At 37.2% G+C, this 24,084-nt stretch overlaps 1 protein-coding gene across 1 annotated transcript in view; it reads right to left on the minus strand.

The window, feature by feature from the left end:
- Nucleotides 1-24,084, minus strand: part of Tex11 (testis expressed 11) — a 327,793-nt gene that overhangs the window by 203,668 nt on the left and 100,041 nt on the right. Inside the window, exons 9-10 of the mRNA XM_038317046.1 lie at nt 6,886-6,940; nt 2,511-2,606 (exon numbers count right to left, since the gene is read on the minus strand). Of these exons, the coding sequence (XP_038172974.1) occupies nt 2,511-2,606; nt 6,886-6,940 (151 nt within the window). The remainder of the gene's footprint in view (nt 1-2,510; nt 2,607-6,885; nt 6,941-24,084) is intronic.

Here is a 24,084-nt window from a genome sequence, read left to right on the forward strand (position 1 = left end):
CCAGTACACAGCCTTCCTCCATGGCATCTTCTTTCTCACTTCCTGCCTCAAGATTCCTGGCCTGCTTGAATTTCTGCCTTGGTGATGAACTGAAATCTGTGAACTGAAATGAACCCCTTCCTCCCTAAGTTGCTTTTGGTCATAGCAATACAAACCTAACTAGGACATAGCAGATTCAGCATGTGGTGAAGTCCCCTTTCTGTAGTAACTATCTTCTTGCAACATTTGTCCATACATGGTAGAAGGGTCACTAAGGCTTCCTTAGGTCTTTTATATTTTCATTAGTGTCAAATTTACTTTCATCTTAAATAAATGGTTAAATTCACTTTATAAATTTTATAAAACTATATGTATGCCAAAGGTTTGTTTAATAACTTTCTTTACAAGTTATTATGAGTAAAATTCTGATTTGTAGACCTGTTTTATATTCATGTATACTGGGAATCACATAAAAATTTCTCAGGCAAAGAAAAGGTCACATGTGAAAGAAAAGAGCCCTGGTTTAAACTATAATGTTAAGCTAAATGGTATTCATTGCTAGTTTATGTTGTGGTTTTAAAAAGATTTGTTTTATTTGGTGTAGTAGTTCTGTTCATCTAAAACCAAATGCCTATTCAAAAAAAGAATCTTTCTCTCATAAGACCCTATAAGCAAGCTAGCTATAGAACCAAGCTTACAGCCTGAGGAATAATTAATTCAGAAATGTCAAGGGAATAGAACCAGTGGCAACCAGCACATCTGTCTTTAAAATTACATAAGAATTTGACTCCTCTGAAAAATTGATTTACTCACATGAAGTTCATCTATAACTATATTTAATAAGTGGCTAAAAACTAAAATCATCAAAAACAATTCTGGAATCTTCAATATTGTAATCTTGGAAAAAGTAAAATTCTCAGATTATTAACATCCCACAAAAGCTTTATATGTAGGTAAACCACACTGAGGGGGGCAAATTTCAAATCTGTGTTTCTTCAATCACAACACAATTCGACTTCTGAGATGCCACAGTGGCCTAAGTTGCTGCATAAGCCTAATTACCTAAGTTTCAGCCCTAGAACCCCACATAAAGTAAGGAAAAAACCATCCACCATGCTATCCACTGGCTAGCACACATGCACTATGGCATGTGCACCACCTGTCTTAGGCTTTTTTAAAAATAAAACTGCTAATGACATTCAAGAGAAGTTGACTTTCATCTAATCACTTCCCAAAGTCCCAACATAATTCTGTAACCTTGAAGGTTAAATTTCAACATAAAAATTACAGAGGGACACAAAATTCAGATCACAGAAATATTTTATTTTGCCTTTATGTACTATAGAAGAGAGTGTAACAATGTGTTGTGTTTTTTAAAGCACAGACACTGAGAGAAACAATTAATTAAATGGGACCTCCTGAAACTGAAAAGCTTCTGTACAGCAAAGGACATGGTAAACAAGACAAAACAACAGCCTACAGAATGGTAAAAGATCTTCACTAACCCCACATCAGACAGAGGTCTGATCTCCAAAAATATACAAAGAACTCAAGAAATTGGACACCAAAAGATCACATAATCCAATAAAAAAAATGGGGTATAGACCAAAACAGAGAAATTTCAACAGAGGAACCTAAAAAGGCTGAAAGATACTTAAGGAAATGTTCAACATTCCTTAGTCATCAGAGAAATGCAAATCAAAACAACTCTGAGAGTCCATCTTACACCTGTAAGAATGGCCAAGATCAAAAACACTGATGACAACTTATGCTGGAGAGGTTGTGGGGAAAGGGGAACACTTCTGCATTGCTGGTGGGAATGCAAGCTGGTACAACCTCTTTGGATGTCAGTGTGGCGATTTCTCAGAAAATTAGGAAACAAGACCCAGTAATACCACTTTTGGGTATATATCCAAAGGATGCTCAATCATGCCACAAGGACATGTGCTCAACTATGTTCATAGCAGCATTGTTTGTCATAGCCAGAACCTGGAAACAACTTAAATGCCCCTTGATCGAAGAATGGATAAGGAAAATGTGGTACATTTACACAATGGAGTACTACACAGCAGAAAAAAATAATGACATCTTGAATTTTGCAGGAAAATGGATGAAGCTAGAAAACATTATTTTGAGTGAGGTAACCAGACACAGAAAGACAATTATCACATGTACTCACTCATAGGTGGTTTTTAAACATAAAGCACAGAAAACCAGCCCACAAATCATAATCCCAGAGAACTTAGACAACAATGAGGACACTAAGAGAGACTTACACAGATCTAATCTACGTGGGAAGTAGAAAAAGACAAGATCTCCTGAGTAAATTAGGAGCATGGGGACCTTGGGGGAAAGTTGAAGGAGGAAGAAGAGACTCAGAGAGGGTAGCAGAGAAACATGTAGAGCTCAATAAAAATCAATAAAAAAATAAAGAAGCATACTAAAGCAAATAAATATCTAAATTGGATTTCAAGCTGTGAATTGAAACTTGGAAATTTTTAAATTAATATTAAAAAGTAAATGTCTCATACCTTGTTTGCTAGAAGTACAGCAATGAGGGCCTTACTATAATATTCTTCATCATTACAATCCAAATAAACAGTGGCCAGTAATCGCAGAGCCTTAGCCTATAAGAAACAACAGAGAAGAGCTTCTAGCTGAAGAACTAAACTACAACAAACAGACTAGCATTTGCCCAATGATGACATTATCTCAAAATAAGCTATCTTTTTGTAATAGCATGTACTCTCACTGTACTAGTGTATACCAAACTGTATCTTATTGCACTAGTGGATATCAAACACTATCTAGGAAATGATAGCATTATTTATACTTCTGACTTGTTTAAATTCAATATAACTGTTAAAATAACTATCTTCCTTTTCTTTTTTGTTTTTTCTTTGTTTTTGTTTTATTTTGCTTTTGGTGGTAGTAGTTTTTGTTTGTTTCTTTCTTGGGGGTTTTTGGCAGGGGTTAGTTTTTTGAGACAAGGTCCTGCTGGCCTAAGAACTCTCTGGGAGCTTCTTGGATTCAAATGGCACTGTGTCCTGATTAACACAATTTATTTCTTAATGGCATCTTACTATTAAAGTACTTTATCATCCCTATTTTTTTTATCATCCCTATTTTAAAACTTAACTTAGCAGCATTATAAAATGAATAAAGTATCATTTAATCAAGTCAACGTCTCCAGCCAGGACAGCACTGATACAGGGAGTAATCGTGATCAATGTGGATGAGTTTGCAGATTTATAAAAAGAACTGAAGGAGGAGAACAGAGAATAATACATTGAATACAAATGTATAATATGCACATGAGTATTAAACAAAATATTAATAATAAACAAATGTTAAAAATAAGAGGTTATATTTCAATAAGTGTGTCTGCCTCTAAGTATAATAGGGATAGTAAGACAAGGCAAAGATGACCTATTGATTTTTTTAAATGTTAAGCATAAAGAGGAATCCAGAGGAATAATGTTTGAATTATCATTTCTCTTAATTTTTAAATTTAAAAACTAAGATGGATAAATTAAGATTTAAATAAAGTAATACAACTGCCGTGAAACAATTCTGTAAGATTTTATAAGCTCCTATAAAAAAATTTTATGGAGCAAATATGGAATCTCTAAGAAATACTGTAGTTATTTCATTATATCCAAAGTATTCCCTTGTCAGAAAGACAGGAGAATAGATAAATCTCAGGATTTATATTTTAAAAAATGAGCCAGACATCAACTAGTACATGTTGGATATTTCCATTTATACAAAACTTAAGAATAGACCAAGATAATCTACAATAAAAGTCAGGAGTATGTATTAACTGGCACAGAGTGGTGACAGTTTCTATAGCTTATGGTTAGAAGACAATAAAAAAAATCAACAAGCTGTGTACTTAAGATTTGTGGAATTTACTCACTAAATTATACTTCGGTAAGTTATTCCTATGATAAATGAAAAATTACTTCAAAATACTACCCCACCACACTTTTCAAAGTAACATTCCTCTTCAGTCACATAATGTAGCACAAATAATAAAAACCCAGAGTCAGATATTGGGGTTCAAGCTGAAGATCAGACAAGCAAAGCAGTCAACCACTAGAAAGTTCTTACCTCTACCAAGGTTGGGTGATCCTGTCCTCAGCGTGGCTGCAGACTGACTGCAGACTGAGACACTGAGTGCTGGGGTTAAAAGCATGTACCACCACTAGTTAGCCATTAACTAGTGTGGCTGCTGGGATTAAAGGTGTGTGCCACCATGGCCTGGCCTGTATGGCGGACTAGTATGGCTAGCTTTGCACTCTGATCTTCAGGCAAGCTTTATTTATTAAAACACAAATAAAATATCACTATAACATAGGTACTATTTTCTATCTTTCCTCGCAGGACATCCTCTCATCTAAATTCTTCGTCCAGAACCCTCTTCTTTTCACTCTGTGACTCCTATCTACAAGACCTATCTCCTACCAACATCTTTCTTTACCTACACTAGTTAACCCTGTCTCTTTTCTAGCACCCTTCTACATCATTAAAGTATCATTTATTTCACTGGCACTACTGTTCTTTAAATACATTTTAAAACTTGATCCAGGTATAAAATATATACAGAAAAGTCCAAAAACATTAAAAGCATGGCCTGTGAATTTTCACAAAGTGGTATGTGAAAATTTTTTAAAACATAAAATTCAGCCATACTTTTATGTTTTAAAAATAGTAAAAGTGATGGTGATGATAAATTCTTAAAAAGGAAGAAATTTTGCCATATACTACAACACAGAATGACTATGAAGACAATATGTTAAATGAAATAAGCCATTCACAAAGACAAATAACATATGGTTGTGTTTGTGTTATGTTATCCAAACTAGTCAAATACCTAGAGACAGATAAGGCAATAGTGGTTCTAGAGGAAGGGAGAATTATTTGATGGATACATTGTTACATTTTGTATCCTAATGGAATAAACCAGATATAGATATTTAAAATTCCACTATACTATGGCATGTAGTAATTTTATCACATTTCTATTAAATATTAAAATTAATCAGTTAACTTCCATACCAATGGCAGTGGTCTAAAGAAATGTCCCCATGCCAGGAATGGGTTACAGCTAGCTGAGTTGTTGGCCAAAGGGCTCCACAGAAATCCCCAAGCACAGGCTGTTGCCAAGGTTGTTCTCTACTAACTGATGATAAGGCCTTATTGCTAAAGACAACACCTACACAACCCATGGAACATAGAGAAGTTAAACTGGTGCTTATTTAGAGCCTTCACTCCTACTGACTAGTGTTCAAGGTGCTAGAAGGTACCCTGAGTGCTACCAGAGGAGAAAGGTAAACATCAAACCAACTACAAACTCTTCAATCTACAGTGGTGACCTGCTTGCAAGCCATGCTGGTGCAATAATTACACAAATTTTGTTGGAGCACAAAAAAACACTATCTGATTGGATGTAAAGGCCCACTTTACAAGATGTAGCCTAGGTCCAGCATTGCTCAGGTGACCAAGAACCTGAAACTAGATAGGCCATAGGCATAACATCCTGCTAGACCCATAGATCAGTGCCTCACTCAGCCATTATCAGAGAAGCTTTCTCTTTCAGTAGATGCTAGCTAACACAGAAACCCACACGTGGACAATGTGCAGAGAGTGAGAGACCTTGGAACACTCAATTCTAAATGAGATGTCTTCATCAAAACCCTACCCTCAGGGATCAGGGAGCTACAAGGAAGAGAAAACAGAAAGATTGCAAAACCAGAAGGTATAGATGACTCCAAGGAAACAGTGTCTTCTAAATACAACAGGGCTGATGCACATATGGACTCACAGAGACTGTGGCAGCATGCACAGGGCCTGCCTACACAGGTTCAGTCTAGACAGGGTCCACTGCTGACAGGGGCAGGTGGACATGGGCTCTCACCCCTAACCAAGGAGCTATCTACAATTGATACCCACTTGCAAAGGAATAATTAGTTTTATCAATGGAGTCTCACTGTGGATATTAACCACACTTCAGGGTAGGTCCCATGCCCAGCATTAGACAGATAGATGACACAAAATCAAGTCAATAATATATTTGTAAACTTTTTGTCTCTTATCACTTTGGGCATTTATTGTCTTACTGGTCTTATACTAGTATATTATGTTTTCTGTTTGTTTTCTAAAGAGAAAGGTAAAGAAGATGTAGATTTGCAGGGGATCTGGGAGGATTTGAGAGAGGGGAAACCAAGGTCAGAATATATTGTAGGGAAAGTCTTTTTAATAATTAAACAAAAGAACTGCCCCCCTAGAAGCTCACATATTTGGTGGTTCTTTTTGAGAAGGTTGTGATGTCTTTAAGAGGTTGAACATTGATGGAGGAAGTACATCATTGGGGGTGGGCTTTGAAAGTTGACAGCCTTGCCTTACTTCCAGCTTCTGTGACTTCTCCCTTTCCCTGCTTTGTGCTTATGGTTGAAGATGTGATCTCTCAGTTTTTTGTTTCGGCCACATGCTGCCATACCCTACCTCTGCCATGATGGACTCTTCTGGAGCTATGAGCCAAAATAAATCATTTATTCAAGGAGCTGCTTCTGATACTTGATCATAGCAACAGAAAGGGAACTAGTATACTACCTTGGCATTTTAAGGAAAACAATTAAATTTTAAACTATGCAATAATAAAAGCTATAACTTACAAAGAAAACAATGTTCAAAATGTTTTATATATACTAATTCACAAGTAGATTATGAACTTATGGGGTATATTACATCATTATATAAATTTTATGGAAATTAATGCACTAAAATGTTAAATAATATGCCCAGTATAACATCTACTCACCAATGAGGGTTTATCTATTACAACTTTTAATAGCATAAACTATATCTCTTTAATCTACTTCTCCAATATTTAATGATCCTTACCAGCATTTCTGGTTCAACAGAATCTGTATCCATCTTCCCAATTTCATAGCTTTGGCTATCATTAAAAAAGAAAAAAATATGTGTACATATTCATTCCATATATATATATATCTTAGAACTATGTATTACTAAAAGATATGGTATAATCATACTCTATTCCAATTTTTCTGTTTGCATGACAACAGATTAGTCAATAACACATAAAAATCAATTTTATAAAGCAATACCTTGTAACTGTAGAAAACCAAAACTTTCTGAGATAACCAACAAATCAACTTTTAGCATTTAATTATAGTAATTATTTAATTAGATTAATGCATATGTGTGTGTGTGTGTGTGTGTGTGTGTGTGTGTGTGTGTGTTGGGGCCTGGTTAGTTTTTTTTGTCACCTTAATACAAGTCAGGCAGTCATTTGAGAAGAGCGGACTCAAATTGAAAAATAGCCCTACCAAATTGGTCTATGGACAAGCTTATGGAAGCATTTTTCTTGATTAATGATTTATATAGGAGGACCCAGCCCACTGGGGGTGGTAGCACCCATCATGGGCTGAGCCCTCCCCCACTGATCACTAAATGAGAAAATGCCTTACAGAGGCATTTTTCTCAGCTGAGGCTCCTTCCTCTGATGATGCTAGCTTGTGTCAAGTTGACAATCAAAACCACCCAGTACATTACTGAATATCATTAATATATTCGTTCTTGTGAAAACAACACTTTATATGTGCATATATATGGATATAACAGCCTTAAATTTTTGTTAAGTAAAAGCTTATATACATATGTAAACTACTTTAATGTAGTATATAAGAATATATACATATACCTTAGTTAAGGTTTCTCTGACTGTGATAAGATACTATGGCTAAAAGCAACTTGAAGAGGAAAGAATTTCTTAGAACTGTCGGGCCATACTCTATCACTGAAAGAAGTAAGGGCAAGAACCTGGAGGCAGGAACTGAAGCAGAAGCCAAGAAGGAATTCTGTATCCCTGGGCTGTTGATCCTAGGTTCTATAAGAAAGCAGGCTGAGCAAGCCATGGGAAGCAAGTCAGTAAGCCTCTCCCCTCCATGGCCTCTGCATCAGGAACCTGGAGGCAGGAGCTGATGCAGAGGCCATGGAGGAGTGTTGTTTACTGGCTTGCTTCCCATGGCTTGCTCAGCCTGCTTTCTTACAGAACCCTGGGACCACCAGTCCAGGGTTGGCCCCACCCACACTGGTCTGTGTCCTCCCCGACTGATCACTAATTAAGAAAATGCCCTACAAGCCTGTCTACAGACAGATTTTTTTGGAAGCATTTCTTTTTGTTGTTGTTGTTGTTGTTTGTTATTTTTTTATTAAAAATTTCTGCCTCCTCCCGCCTCCCATTTACCTCCCCCCCCCCCCCCACTCCCCTGTCCAGAGAGCAGTAAGGGTTCCCTGCCCTGTGGGAAGTCCAAGTTCCTCCCCACTCCATCCAGGTCTAGGAAGGTGAGCATCCAAACAGGCTAGGACCCCCAAAGCCAGTACATGCAGTAGGATCAAAACCCAGTGCCATTGTCCTTGGCTTCTCAGCAGCCCTCATTGTCCACCATGTTCAGGGAGACCGATTTTATCCCGTGCTTTTTCAGTCCCAGTCCAGCTGGCCTTGGTGAGCTCCCATTAGATCAGCCCCACCATCTAAGTGGGTGGGAGCACCCCTCGCAGTCCTGACTTCCTTGCTCATGTTCTCCCTCCTTCTGCTCCTCATTTGGACCTTGGGAGCTCAGCCCGGTGCACGAATGTGTGGCTCTGTCTCTATCTCCATCCATCGCCAGATGAAGATTCTATGGTGATATGCAAGATATTCATCAGTATGGCTATAGGATCTGGCCTTTTCCGGCTCCCTCTCCTCAGCTGCCCAAGGAACTAGCTGGGGGCATCTCCCTGGATACCTGGGAACCCCTCTAGAGTCAAGTCTCTGCCAACCCTAAAATGGCTCCCTTAATAATTCAGGATCAACCTACCCCAGGACCCAGCAATTCCACTCTTGGAAGTATTTCTTAATTGAGGTTCCCTCAGATGACCCTGGTTTGTGTCAAGTTGAAATAAAACTATCCAACACAAAACAATACTATTACTGGAGTTTTGGGGGCACAAAATCTGGGTGGTAACAGCCCTAACAAACTAGTTCACCCACACATTGTCAATATGCCAATAAAAGAGATAAGTATTAGTGAAAGACCAAAAAGGGGAATTATGTGACCACATTGGGAAGAATAACAAATACAGTCCAGTGATCTCCTCCAAATCCATTTTTGGGGGTAATGACATGATGTTTAGCTTTTAAATGAGGGCAAGGGGTATGTATAACTGAACTGTCATAGTTAAGATGTGATCACACACACCCATCATTGACCCATCATTGTCTCAAATCCTGTCTTTCAAGATAGTAAGTCATCAAATCTACAGGAAATCTCTTTCTAAGGGCAAGTTCTTCCTCTGGTTAACACCAGGCTTCAGCCTTATCCTTCTTCCAGCACAAGATTCCTGGTAAAAATTCCACAGTTGAGGAGAAATCATTGTTTGGACAGTTTGATAGCTAAACAAAGGGACAGAAAAAAGCCTCTCTTTAGAATATCTTCAGTCAGACGGTTATAATATTTTGAAATATAAAAACTTTTTACATAAACAGATCCAAGACCAGAAGTGCAGGCACATGACTGCAACTTAGCACTTGGGAGGTGGAGTCAGAAGGATAAAGGGTTTAAGGCCAGTTACAGCCACATGAGACCCTGCCTCAGCAACACAAAAACTAGACTACATGGTGAATTCAGGGCCAGCTTGATATACATAATGAGACTTTTTCCTAAAGGGGGAAAAGGCTATGTATGCCAGTACGTGCCTATAATTCCAGTACTTGGAAGCAGGAGGATGGTGAGTTCAAGACCAACCTGGACTATAGAGTTAGATTGCATCTAAAGAAAAAAATACAGAAATAAGAAAACTGAGTATTAGCATGCTAGCAAAGATATAGTGCTTGCCTGGTACTAGTCACTGCCAGTCCTATTTTATAGAGATATATTCTGGAATGCTAACCCTTCTTCCAGTCAAAAACAGCAATGAAAGTGTGCGACTGGAATCATCCTGGAAGGGATGGTGTGATTCTAGAGACAATTCTGTCCCTCCCTTTGGCAAAGGACCCAGAAGCTCTAGGGTAGCTCTGATGGCTGTTGACTGTCTAGGACCCTAGCCTCTGGAATTATGGACGCCTTAACTTTGTTAAGTTTGTAAAGCTATGGCGTTTTGAAATAAGAGACCTCCATCATAGGCAAGAATTCCCATATTTTTCCTGCTACCTGCCCTATCTTTCTGCCCAGTAGGGAGAGAAGGCAGGCAGTAAAACGTTCTCTGGATTTCTTCCCAGGGGAGGTGATTTTTTTTTTGGATGGAGACAAGAGGTAGTAAATACAAGGAGCCTAGCTGTTCCATGATAGCAGTAACAAGTAAAACATGCAAAAGGTTAGCATAAAGAAGCAAGGAAAAAATAGACAGGAACAACATCTTAGGATCACAATTATCTTCGAGGGTTCAAGAAGCTAAGCCCATGTACAAAGCTGCATCCAGAGAGGCCCAATCAAAGGCAGTACTAAGACAAACTAGAAAGCATTACTTAAGGCATACACAGACCCATTAGCAAAGATTCTTCAGCCAAAGTGGTTCAAGAGGCTTAAGTAGAATTTCTGACCAAACACCAAATGAAAATTAAGTTAGGATAAAGGGTGGCTCTCAGAAAGGTAAACTTAAAAAGCAAATCAACCTCCTACCTAAGGTTTGAGAGAGATGTATTTGCCTAACATTCTGTTCTCTTACAAGTGAAAGATAATCTACTAATTAAAGATAATTACTAGTCCCTATCTGACTACAGAGCACAACAACAAATTTCTTTAACTGTGAAAATTCCCTCTAAACAAATAAAAAGAAAACTCCGAGAAGAAAACACTAGAGACCATAAATCGTAAGGAAAATAAATTTTACCAAATTAGTCCAGATAACTAGATGAATAAGAAAAAATTAAGCTTCAAAGGAAGAACAATAGCATGTAGGTATGCCACAATATACTTTCCAAAATATTACGGTAGACAATATGATAAATACAGAAGGCACTAAGGAAATACAGAGAAACATTAGGTCATACTTCAAAAATCTGACTATGCAAAATTAGAAAATCTAAAAGAAATAGACAACTTTCTTGATGGGTACTACATACCAAAATTAAATCAAGACCAGATAAGCAAACTAAATGGGCCTATAACCCCTAAGAAAATGAAAATAATCATTAAAAATCTGACAACCAAAAAAGCCCAGGGCCAGATGGTTTCAGCCCAGAATTCTATAAAATTTTCAGAGAAGAACTAATACCAATACTCCTCAAATTGTTCCACACAATAGATGTAAAAGGAACACTGCCAAATTCTTTATAAGAGGCCAAAGTTACCCTGATACCCAAACCAAACAAAGATGTAACAAAGAAAGAGAATTACAGACCAGTCTCCCTCATGAACATTGATGCAAAAATACTCAGCAAATACTGGCAAACCGAATCCATCAACACATTGAAAACATCATCCACCATGATCAAGTAGGCTTCATCCCAGAGATGCAGGAATAGTTCAACATATGAAAATCTGTCAGTGTAATCTACCACATAAACAAACTGAAAGAAAAAAAAACACATGATCATCTCTAAATGTTATAAAAGCCTTTGACAAAATCCAACACTCCTTCATGATAAAGGTTCTGGAGAGAACAGGATTCAAGGAATATATCTAAACATAATAATAAATGAATTTATAACAAGCCAATGGCCAACACCAAATTAAATGGAGAAAAACACAAAACGATTCCACTAAAATCAGAGACAAGACAAGGCTGTCCACCACTCTCTCCATATCTATTCAATAGCACTCAAGGTTCTAGCTACAGCAATAAGGCAACAAAAGGAGATCAAGGGGATACAAATTGAAATAGGAGCAATCAAACTTTCACTATTTGCAGATGATATGATAGTATACATAAGTGACCCCAAAAATTCTACCAAGGAACTCCTACAGCTGATAAACACCTTCAGTAATGTGGCAGGATACAAGATTAACTAAAAAAAAATCAGTAAGCATCCTATATACAAATGATAAATGAACTGAGAAAGAAATAAGAGAAACAACTGTAATGGTCTGTCCTGTCTCTTTAAGAGACAAGCCACGTCCCCCCTTCATCCCCCCTTCACCCCCCCCATCTGCTGAGGCAGGTCTGCCTTCCTACTTGCATCCTGAGTCTCTCCTCCATCTCCCTCTCGAAGAGGTAGCTTCTGTCTTTTCCCTCTCTCTCTCTCCCTTTCTCCCTCCCTCCCTCCCTCCCCCATGCCTCTCTGCTCTTCTCCCCTTCTACCTTCCCCCTCCATAACCCACTAAATAAATATCCAATCTCATTCTGCATGGTGTGCCTATCCATGCCTCTGTCTCTTGCACTCCACTGTGTGTCTCCCTGCCAGAGACCAGCCGTCTTCAGAGACCTGCAGTGTGGTCTCGTGGCGTGCCTATCTGTCTGTCTCTCATGTGGCCTGCTGCAGCCACTAGGGGAACTGCGCCAGTCCCTGCCTAGGACTGGCTGCTCTCGGGGCCACAGCTTGCCACCACATGGCCTGCTGGCACCACTTGGGGACCTGTAGCGTTTCTACTGCTGCAGCTGTCAGGGATCCCACAGCATTTTATTTAGTTCATTACAACAACCTTTACAATAGTCACGGATAATATAAAATATTTTGGGTAACTCTAACCCTAAAAGTTAAAGGTCTATAAGATAAGAATTTTGTCTTTGAAGAAAAAATTGGGGAAGAGATAAGAAAATGGAAAGATCTCCCATGCTCATGGATCAGTAGGATTAACATAGTAAAAATGGCAATCTTACCAAAAGCAATCTACTAATTTAATGCAATCCCCATTAAAGTCCCAACACAATTCTTCACAGATCTTGAAAGAACAATACTCAACTTCATATGGAAAAACAAAAAACCCATGATAGCTAAAAAAAAATAAAATATTTTTAAGGACAACAAATACTGCCAATGATGTGGGAGAAGAGGAATCTTTATACATTGTTGGTGGAAATGTAATTCACACAGCCACTTTTGAAGTCGGACTTAAGGTTCTTAAAAAAATCAAAATTTGAAACTGCTCTATGATTCAGCTAGACCACTCATGAATATATACCTGAAGAACTCTAAATCAATATCCAGTAGAGATACATGCACATTCATACTTATATAATCACAATAACTATGAAAAGAAACTGATCTCAATATCCCCCAACAAATGAATGGATAAATAAAAATAGGGTACATATACACAATGGAATTTTAGTCATTCAAAAGAAAAATTGAGTCCATGATATTTGTAGTAAAATGCATGAAGCCGGAGGTCATTACATTATGCTAAACAAATCAGATTCACATAAATACCTTTTGTTTTCTGTCAAATACAAACCCTAATTTAAATTTGTGTGTATATATGTATGCATGTACACATGCATGTGGGTGGTTGTGAAAATAAAAAGGGAACCATGAGAGAGGAAGAAGAAATTTTTAAGGGTGAGAAATAGATGGAAAAATGGTAATGTAATTCTTGTAACACGATAGCAGAAGGGAGGACCCTTTGAGGAGGAAAGGGTTGGGGGCTATCCCAGTTTTTGTCCTGCCACTGTGATTAAAAGACCCTGACAGAAGCAACTTCAGGAAGTTTATCTTGGCTTTCTGTTTAGGAGTAGAGTCGATCATGGTGGGAAAATCAAGGCAACAGGAGCTTGAAGCAATTAGTCATATTGCATCTACAACCAAGAAACAGGGGGAAGCTTTTTTCTGCCATGTTTCTAGGCCATCACCATGATGCATATGAATATCCTGGCCTATACCCTTATGGTGGTTTGAATAAGAATAGTCCCCCATAGGCCCATATATCTGAATGCTTAGTCATCAGGGAGTGGCACTACTTTGGAGAGATTAGAAGGTATGACCTCGTTGGAGGAAGTGTGTCAACAGGGCTGGGGGGGGGGCGGGGGGATATATGGGTTTCAGAAGTTCAAATCAGGCCCAGTGTTTTTTTTTCTTCCTGCTGCCGGGTGGTGGTGACACACACCTTTAATCCCAGCACTCAGGAGGCAGAGGCTGGTGGATCTCTGTGAGTTTGAGGCCAGCCTGGTCTACAAGAGCTAGCTCCAGGACAGGCTCCAAAACTACAGAGAAATCCTGTCTCAAAAAAAAAAAAAAACCCAGAAGGTGGAACTCTCAGTTACTTCTCTAACACTGTCTGCCTGCATGCCACCATGCTCCCTGCCATGATGACAGTGAACTAAACCTCTGAAACTGTAAGTGAGCCCCAATTAAATGTTTTCTTTGACAAAAGTTACTATAACCATGGTGTCTCTTCATAGCAACAGAACTGACTAAAACAGCAACAGAACTGACTAAAACAGCTCTCAAGAGTGTGATGATAAAGCATGGTTATATTGGCGAATTTGAAATCACTAATTATCATAGAGCTGGGAAAAATTATTGTGAACCTCACAAACAGGTCCACCAACTGTGGAATGATCAGTCCCAGATTTCATGCTCAGTTCAAAGACCTAGAAAGATAGCAAAAAACAAATCTGCTTCCATCCCACTCTGGTTTCATTGTACTGACAACCTCAGTGAACATTATGAACAATGAAGATCAAAATGAAAACATATAGGAGGAAAAACTTTAGGACTTTTTATCTAGAGATGTAAAACACATATAAATAAAAAGCCTCAGTGGAGGTAAAATGCAGAAGGATGAAAGCAAGCCAATCCTCAGATTGCTTTCTCCATTTAACTGTACCAGGATTCCTTGCCCAGGGAGTGGTCCCACACAAAATTAAGATGGGTCCTGCCACCTCAATTAATGCATAGGCATGCCCAGAGGCCCATCTCTTCAGAGGTCATAGATTTTCTCAAGTCAAAAATTAATATTAACCTGAGGGATGGGTAGGGCAGTGGGGATAGGAGATGAGTAAGAACAGAGTATAATGAAATATATGTATGAAATGCCATAATAAAATTCATCACTGTGTATTATTTAAATAAGTAATAATAACAAAAGAGATAAGAAAGGAGCAAAAGTAGGAAAAGGAATCATCAGATATATATATATATATATATATAAAAGAACAGAAAAAGCATAAATCTATCAATATTAACAGTAGTGTTAAATACATATGAATTTTAAAATACAATAAAATGTTAGAGATGCTCTCACATTAGATTAAAAACAAAATCCAATTACTTGTTATCTATAAAAATCCACACAAATTTCAAAAATACAATGAGCTTGAAAGTAAATAAATAGAACAAAATATAATAAAAACAACTCTAAGAAAACTTAAATGGTTGTGGAAATATAAGACAGACTTCAAAACAAAAAATTAAATAGAGATAAAGAACAATATTTTAGAACAAGGCATGGTGGTTCACACCTTAATTCCAGCACTTGGGAGGTGGAGGGAAAAGGTCAGTAGTTCAAGGCTATCTTCCACAAATACAATTTTATTGTATTATTTAATCTATTTATATTTAATGGACCCCCTGGTTTATATGAAACCCTGTTTCAAAAAATGAAACAAAACAAAGGGGAAATACTTTATTATAATAAGTACACAGCACAAAATTACATGAAAGAAAATCTGACAAAATTGAAAGCAAAAGCACATTACTTAACAATAATTGGGACTTTCGATATCCTTCTTTCAATAATGGATAGAAGTCAGTATAACTCAAAACATATACAAGAAGACTTAAGAACACTATAAATCTACCAAACCCTAAAATCCATTTGTAGTACAGACCACCAACATTCTGTACATGGGAACAGAACATAAACTGGCCACACAAAATCACATTAAAGAAACTTGTAATCATAAAATATATTCTTTCAACATGGAATTAAGTTTAAGACTAACTACAAAAGGAAATTTGGTGAATTGCTAAATGTGAAAATTAAACAATATACAAATGAAAAAAAACCAATGGTTCAATTAATAAAATTAGGAGAGGAATTACAAAAATACCTTGAGTTGATCAGGTAAAAACAAAGTTTATGGAATATAGCTAAAGCAATACTTTCAGGAACATGTATAGATAGAAATTCCAACACTTAAAGAGGAATAAAATTATCAAGTCAATATCCAGTAATCTAACCAAGGACAAGGGAGAAAGAGGAGCATCAACAGTGCAGAAGAAAAGAAAACACAAAGATTACATTGGAAATGAAATAAAAATTGAAAAACAATGGGGATGACTAAGAAACCCCAAATCTGGTGTTTTCAAAAGATCAAATACCCAAGGCAAAGCCATTAGCTTTACTGACATGGAAAATGAGCATGAAGTTTTAAATTATTAAAATTAGAAATGAAGGAACAAACACTCTTGACACTTGGAAAAAGATTATCCCTAGAAAATTAAAGATTAACACCAAGCTGTGCACTCTTGAATAAATATCTTACTCTGGGAACATTTCTATTTCCTGATCTGTACAAAATTAAAGTTGTATATATCATTCATTTTTCAAACATTTTATATGCAAACAAATTATTTTTTCAAAAAAGTCTTGCAAGAAAATATCAAGTAAGACACTGATTTAAAGTATAACTTAGAGAATGTGGTTTCCTGGCAGGACCCAAGAGCACTACAGAAAACGGCTTCTAAATTCCTAAACTAGACAATTCATACAATTTCTTGTAGCACAAAATTAATAACAATATTAAATTATATTCTATGTTAAAATTATTATTGCTTGAATTGTGTTTCCACTAGATGGTGCTAATATATTTCATTTTCTATTAAAATCAGTTTGTATATGATTGTTTTATAGTTAATAATTTGTCATGGTACATAGCTAAATTCTTAATCTTTTCAATATGTTTTTCAATTTTTTCTTGGAGAATTTCTTACATGCATCCAATATGGTTTGATTATATTCACCCTTAACTCTCCTCAAGTTCTCCAGGAACTTTGCCTCATATCTCCTTGTCAACTTCCCTTTTCCTTTGTTTATATGTATATGTGTGGCTGCATATAAAATGCTAGGTTTCCATATGACTTTTCAAACATCCTTACCATTAGTTATTTGGCCACCATCCCATCCCTTCCTCTGTCCTACACTCCCATCTCCTTTCCTACTTAACCCCCCCCCATTATTCCTTTTCCCCTTCATGTAACCCATGTTCTACTATGTCCCTTCCCAAATTATACTGAATGAGATAACACAAACTCAGAAAGACAATACTGTATGTTCCTTCCCATAGCAGCAAATCTTTAGATTTGTGTATCTTAATGTGGGGTACCTGTAGAAGCCAGGAAACTAGAAAGGCACCACAGGGAGGGAGAGGTTAACTTGTAAAGCTACTATTAAGCCACTTATTGTTACCCTCACCACACACCTATGATATACATGGTATTGCACTTAACTTTTCAAGTACAGACATTGTGGCACACAGGAATGAGTCAAAGTCAGTTTACCCTTAGTAAGATTTTTTTCTTGGCATCTCTGCAATTTCTCCCAGATCACACTGCACTATTGTATATAATGTCAGATTCTCAAGATCTTCATTGAAAAACAGGAAAAAAAATTAATATTAACAAGCACTGAAAACTCTACAAATCTTATTTGGGCTCCTATTAGTAGACCACTAATATTTGTGTATAAAACACATTTGTATTTTGCTTACTTTTTACAATAATACCTCTAGTAATTCTGGTGGTATACATTTTATTTTTTTTTTCAGTAATACTGAAAACCAAACTCAGGGCCTTCTGCATGCTTGACAAGCCCTCTACTGGTAAGTTATATATACAGACCCTCTAGAATATGTAACAACAGTAAATGACAAGCAATGATACATAAAATTACCTCAAATTAAAACACTGTAAATATAATACCTATTTTTAAAATCATTATGGAAATTACATAATTTTAGGTTCACTAAACTTAAGTATCCTAAATTTTAAAATCAGCAATGTAATTCCTGTTATTTTGTTTCTATTTTATATAAAAATCATTTTTAATCTTTGACAACATCTTTTTTAATTTCCATAAATGATTTTTTTACTTATTTAGCTATTTATTTATTTATTTAGCTGTTTATTTGACACAGTTTAGCTGTTTATTTGACACAGTTCACATGCTATACCTCAGCTGGGTTGGCATGGAACTCACTATGTAACCCAGGCTGCTCTCAAACTTATGTCAGTTCCCTTGCCTTGGTCTCCCAAATCCTTGGATCAGAAGTGTAAGATACCATGCATGACTTACAAAAAGATTTTTTAAAAAATTATGTGTTTTTCTTTTTTTTCAAACACTTCAAAGAATTGTTAGAAATAAATGCATGTTCAATTACTTTTTTATTTTCTGTATTTGGAAAGTAAGTCCTTTCTTTTGAAAGTGTATTAAATTTCTTAGAAGCTTTAAAAAATAAGAGTTTTCTGATGGGCTTCATCTGAATGTCTCCTTCTTTGACCTATTTAATGAATTATGGATTTTTAGATTATTAAATATTGCTTCTAGGAAGCCAAGAAAGGTTAAATAAATTGTCAGGATATTTTAAAATTAAAAAAATTATGTGTATGTCAGACTGGAGAGTTGACTCAGCAGCACTCACTATTAACATTTTACTTATATTACTTTGGCAGTTTTCCAAAATAGTTATTTAGGCATCTTTTACATTTGTGTGTGTGTGTGTGTGTGTGTGTGTGTGTGTGTGTATTCCCACATGTGCATATGTGTGGATGTGCATGGGTATGTGAGTGCAAATGCAACAATGCATATATGGAGGTCAGAGAACAACTTGTAGAAGTTTGGTTCTCTCTTTCCACCATGTGGGTTCTGCGGAATACAACTTTGGTTATCAGGTTTGGTGGCAAGTGCCTTTGCCCACTGAACCATATAGCTGTTTGCCTCCCAAATAGTTTAAATATGTTTATTAATTCACATACTCAAATTAATGTAAAAGAAGCTATGCTTTTAAAACTGTCAAAGGGATATAACTAAAATGTTATTTGGGAGTACCTCTGATAGCGTACTGTAAAAAATTAACTTTCCATTTTATGTAATAATCTAATTGCTATAATGAGCACAACTAACTTATTTAACAAAGCAAAAAATTATAAACTTTATTTATTACACCAATTACTATTACCCTTGCATTTCAACTATTCTCTCCCAAATTTATTTGCTATAATTAACAACTTGAAGGTCGAGGGTGGCAGGCAGACTACCAGGCCACCAGGAGAGGAAGCCTCAGCAACAAAGCAGGCCATGAGGACAGCAGTGGCCTCCAGAAGTTGTCTGACCACTGGAGCCTTAGCCTCAATCCCGACTACAACTGGAGTAGTGACCATTGGAGCAATAGCCACGCCTCCACCAGAGAAAACCAACAAAATAGACAAACCTTTATCCAAACTAACCAAAGGCAGAGAGAGAATATCCAAATTAATGAAATCAAAAAGAAAGAGACATAACAACAGACACGGAAGAAATCCAGAGAATCATCAGGTCATACTTTAAAAACTTGTACTCCAGCCGGGCGGTGGTGGCGCACGCCTTTAATCCCAGCACTAGGGAGGCAGAGGCAGGCGGATCTCTGTGAGTTCGAGACCAGCCTGGTCTACAAGAGCTAGCTCCAGGACAGGCTCTAAAGCTGCAGAGAAACCCTGTCTCGAAACCCCCCCCCAAAAAAAAAAAACCAAAAAAAACTTGTACTCCATAAAATTGGAAACCTTAAAGAAAATGGACAACTTTCTGGATAAGCACCACATACCAAAATTAAATAAGACCAGATAAGCAAATTAAATAGACCTATAACTGCTAAGGAAATAGAAACAGTCATCAGAAGTCTCCCAACCAAAAAGAGCCCAGGGCCAGATAGTTTCAGCACAGAATTCTACAAGAACTTCAAAGAAAAACTAATAACAATACTAATACTCCTCAAATTGTTCCACACATTAGAAACAGAAGGAACATTGCCAACTCTTTTTATGAGGCTACAATTACCCTTATACCCAAACCACAGAAAGACGATACTAAGAAAGAGAATTACAAACCAATCTCCCTCATGAACACTGATGTAAAAATACTCAATAAAATACTGGCAAACTGAATCCAAGAACAAATAGGCATCCCAGAGATGCAGGGATGATGGTTCAACAAACAAAAATCTATCAATGTAATTCACCAAATAAACAAACTAAAAGAAAACACACATGAATATCTTATTAGATGCTGAAAAAGCCTTTGACAAAATTTAACACCCCTTCATGATAAAGGTCTTGGAGAGAGCAGGAATACAAGGAACATACCTAAACAATAAAAAAACTTCTGGAGACATCACCACCCCTGACTTAAAACTCTACTACAGAGCTACAGTAATGAAAACAGCTTGGTATTGGCTTAAAAACAGACAAGAGGACCAATGGAATTGAATCAAAGACCCGGATATCAATCCACACACCTATGAACACCTGATTTTTGACAAAGAAGCTAACATCAGACAATGGGAAAAAGAAAGCACCTTCAACAAAAGGTGTGGCATAACTGGATGTCAACATGTAGAAGAATGAAAATAAATCCATACATATTGTCATGCATAAAACTCAAGTCCAAATGGATCAACAACCCCAACATAAAACCAACCACACTGAACCTCATAGAAAGAGAAGAGAAAGTGGGAAGTAGCCTTGAAGGCATTGGCACAGAAGACTACTTCCTAAATATAACTCCAGTAGCAAGACACTGAAAGCAAAAATTCATAAATGGGACCTCCTAAAACTGAGAAGCTTCTGTAAACCAAAGGACATGGTCAACAAGAAAAAATGACAAAAAAAAAAGAAAAAATGGGAAAAGGTCTTCATCAACCCCACATCGGACAGAGGACTGATCTCCAAAATATATAAAGAATTCAAGAAACTAGACATCAAATTACCAAATAATCCAATCAAAAAATGGGGTATCTTGGGCATATACCCAAAGGATGCACACTCATAGCACAAGGACATTTGCTCAACTGTATTCATAGCAGCATTATTTGTAATATCCAGAACCTAGAAACAACCTAGATGCCCCTCAACTGAGGAATGGATAAAGAAAATGTAGTACATTTACTCAATGGAATACTACTCAGCAGTAGAAACAATGACATCTTGAAATTTGCATGCATATGGATAGAACTAGAAAAAGCCATCCTGAGTGAGGTAACCCAAACCCAGATAGACAAATATGGTATGTACCCACTCAAAGTAGATATTAGCTGTAAAGTAAAGGATAACCAGCCTATAGTCCACAGCTCCAGACAAGCCAGGAAACAAGAAGAAACCTAAGAGAGACACATACACGGATCCCCCTGGGAAGGGGAAACAGACAAGACCTACTGAGAAAACTAGGAGGCAGGGAGAAGGGAGGGTGGAAGGGGAGAGGAAGAGGAGAAGGGGGAGGGAGGAGGAGAACATGAGGAAACGGGATGCTCAAGAAGGGGAAAGAACAGTGAGGGAGAGAAAGAAAGGGGATATCTTGGTTGAAGGAGCCATTAAAGGAATAATGAGAAACATAGCACTAGGAAAATTTCCAGAAATCCACAAGGATGACCCCATCTAAGACTCTAAGCAACAGTGGAAAGGAAGCCTAAACTGGCCCTCACCTATAATCAGATTGATGACCTCCTTAAATTGTCATCATAGAACCTTCAACCAGCAACTGACTGAAGCAAATACATAAATCTACAGTGAAGCACTGGGCCAAGTTACCAGAGACCAGCCTAAGAGAGGGAGGAGCAAAGGGGTCAAGACCATAATGGTGATCCCCACAGAAATAGTTGACCTGAGCTAGTGAGAGCTCACTGACTCTGGAATGATAGCAGGAGAGCCCATAGGTCCAAACTAGGCCCTCTGAATGTGGGGGAGTGTTGTGAGGCTTGGGCAGTCTGTAAGGCCACTGGCAGTGGGAAAAGGAATTATCCCTCGTGCTTGAACTGGTATTTAGGGGCACATTCTCTTTGGAGGAATACCGTGCTCAGTCTAGATGGGGGGGGGGGTGTCTTGGTCTTGCCTTGAAGTGAAGTGTCAGACTTTGTTGACTCCCTTTCTGAGGAGTAGATGGGGTATGGTGGGGGGGAAGGATGGACCAGGAGGAAAAGAGGGAGTGAAAATTGGGATAGCTATGTAAACTGAGAAAATATATTTTAAAAATTCTTAATAAAAATAAAAAATAATAAAAAATTATACTAAAAATAATACCAAATAATACAATTAAAAATGGGTACAGATCTAGACAGAGAACTCTCAACAGATGATTCTCAACTGGTCAAAAGACACTTTAAGGAAATGCTCAACTTCTTTAGCCATCAGAGAAATATAAATCAAAACAACTCTGAGATACCATCTCACACCTGTCAGAATGGCTAAAGATCAAAAACATGATAACACCTTATGCTGGAAAAATGTGGAATAAGGGGAACACCCCTCCATTTCTGGTGGGAGTGAAAGCTTGTACAGCCACTTAGGCAGTTTCTCAGAAAATTAGGATGCAATCTACCTCAAGACCCAGCAATACCACTCTTTGGCATATACCCAAAGGATGTTCAATCATACCACAAGGACATCTGCTCAACTATATTCATAGCAGCATTATTCGTGATATCCAGATCTTGGAAACAACCTAGATGACTCTCAACTGCAGAACACATAAAGAAAATGTGGTACATTTACACAATGGAGTATTACTCAGCAGTAAAAAATGATGACATCTTGAAATTCGCGAACAAATGGATAGAACTAGAAAAAAACATACTGAGTGAGGTAACCCAGACAAAGAAAGACAAATATAATATGTACTCACACATAAATGGATATTAGACATAAAGCAAAGGACAACAAGTTTACAGTCCACAACCCCAGAGAACCTAGACAATAAAGAAGACCCTAAGAGAAATACATGGATCCACTTAGGAAGGAGAAAAGGACAAGATCTCCTGAGTAAGTTGGGAGGTTGGGGGGCAAGGGAGGGTAGAAGAGGAAGGGGAAGAAGGAAAGAGAGTGGGGAAAATATATAGCTCAATAAAACCAATAAAAAATATTTTTTAAAAAAGAAAAAAATTGAAGGTCTTTCTTAGGTCCAATACTACAGACCAAGACTTGAAGTGTGTACCATTGTGAATATGTACCCACTTCCCAGGCTCCAGAAATATCCTAGTGACAGCCACAACCCTGAGCTGAAGACTTATATCCTGCCCTTATAGTCTCAGGCTTCAAACATATCCTAGCATGATGCTGGCTCCTGTAACCCTGAGTTCCATGACAGCTTGTATCATAGCAAGCTCTAGGGAAGTATCTATTTACTTACTCCAGATATACCTCATTACCAGTCTAGCCACACAAATTCAGACTTCAAGCCTACTCCAGCTCCAAGCTGTGCCAAATAACATAGGTTCCAGTGAATTCAATATGTAAGTTAACTTCAGTGAACCTAATAATTTAAAAACTCTCACAAAAAATAAACTGTATTCTGGTCACTGTAGACAAAGATATCAGGCCAGCATATTTGAAGCAAACCAACCCACAAAAAAACACTAAATGATCCACCAAGAACTGCTGGACTGGCTGGTTAGTAAAGGAACTTCCATACTAAAATCAGCCTATAAAGACTGGGAGAACCACCTACATGTTCAAATATTTATATAGCAAAGCGTAGTCATGAGAATGAAAGATACAAAAAACACGGAACAAATTAAAGTACCAATCACCAACTGTAACTAAATGGAAGTCTACTATAAAGAAATTTCTAAATATTCACCTTTGAAAAGGCTCAGTGAGTTAAAAATAAAAAGACAAGAAAACTCAGAATATATGAACAAAATGAGTTCAACAAAGAGAAGCCATATAAAAGAAAACTAAAACAAATCTGAAACTAAAGAATATAATGATGAGAAACTGCCACACTGATTTCCAGCGTGGTTGCACAAGTTTGCATTCCCACCAGCAATGGATGAATGTTCCCCTTATTCCACATCCTTTTCAGCATAAGCTATCATTGGACAGGTATAAGATGGTATCTCAGAGTTGTTTTAATTTGCATTTCCCTGATAGTTAAGGAAGTTGAACATGTCCTTAAGTATCTTTTAGCCATTCGA

The sequence above is a fragment of the Arvicola amphibius genome, chromosome X (assembly GCF_903992535.2).
Source record: "Arvicola amphibius chromosome X, mArvAmp1.2, whole genome shotgun sequence".
In the NCBI taxonomy this organism is placed as follows: Eukaryota; Metazoa; Chordata; class Mammalia; order Rodentia; family Cricetidae; genus Arvicola; species Arvicola amphibius.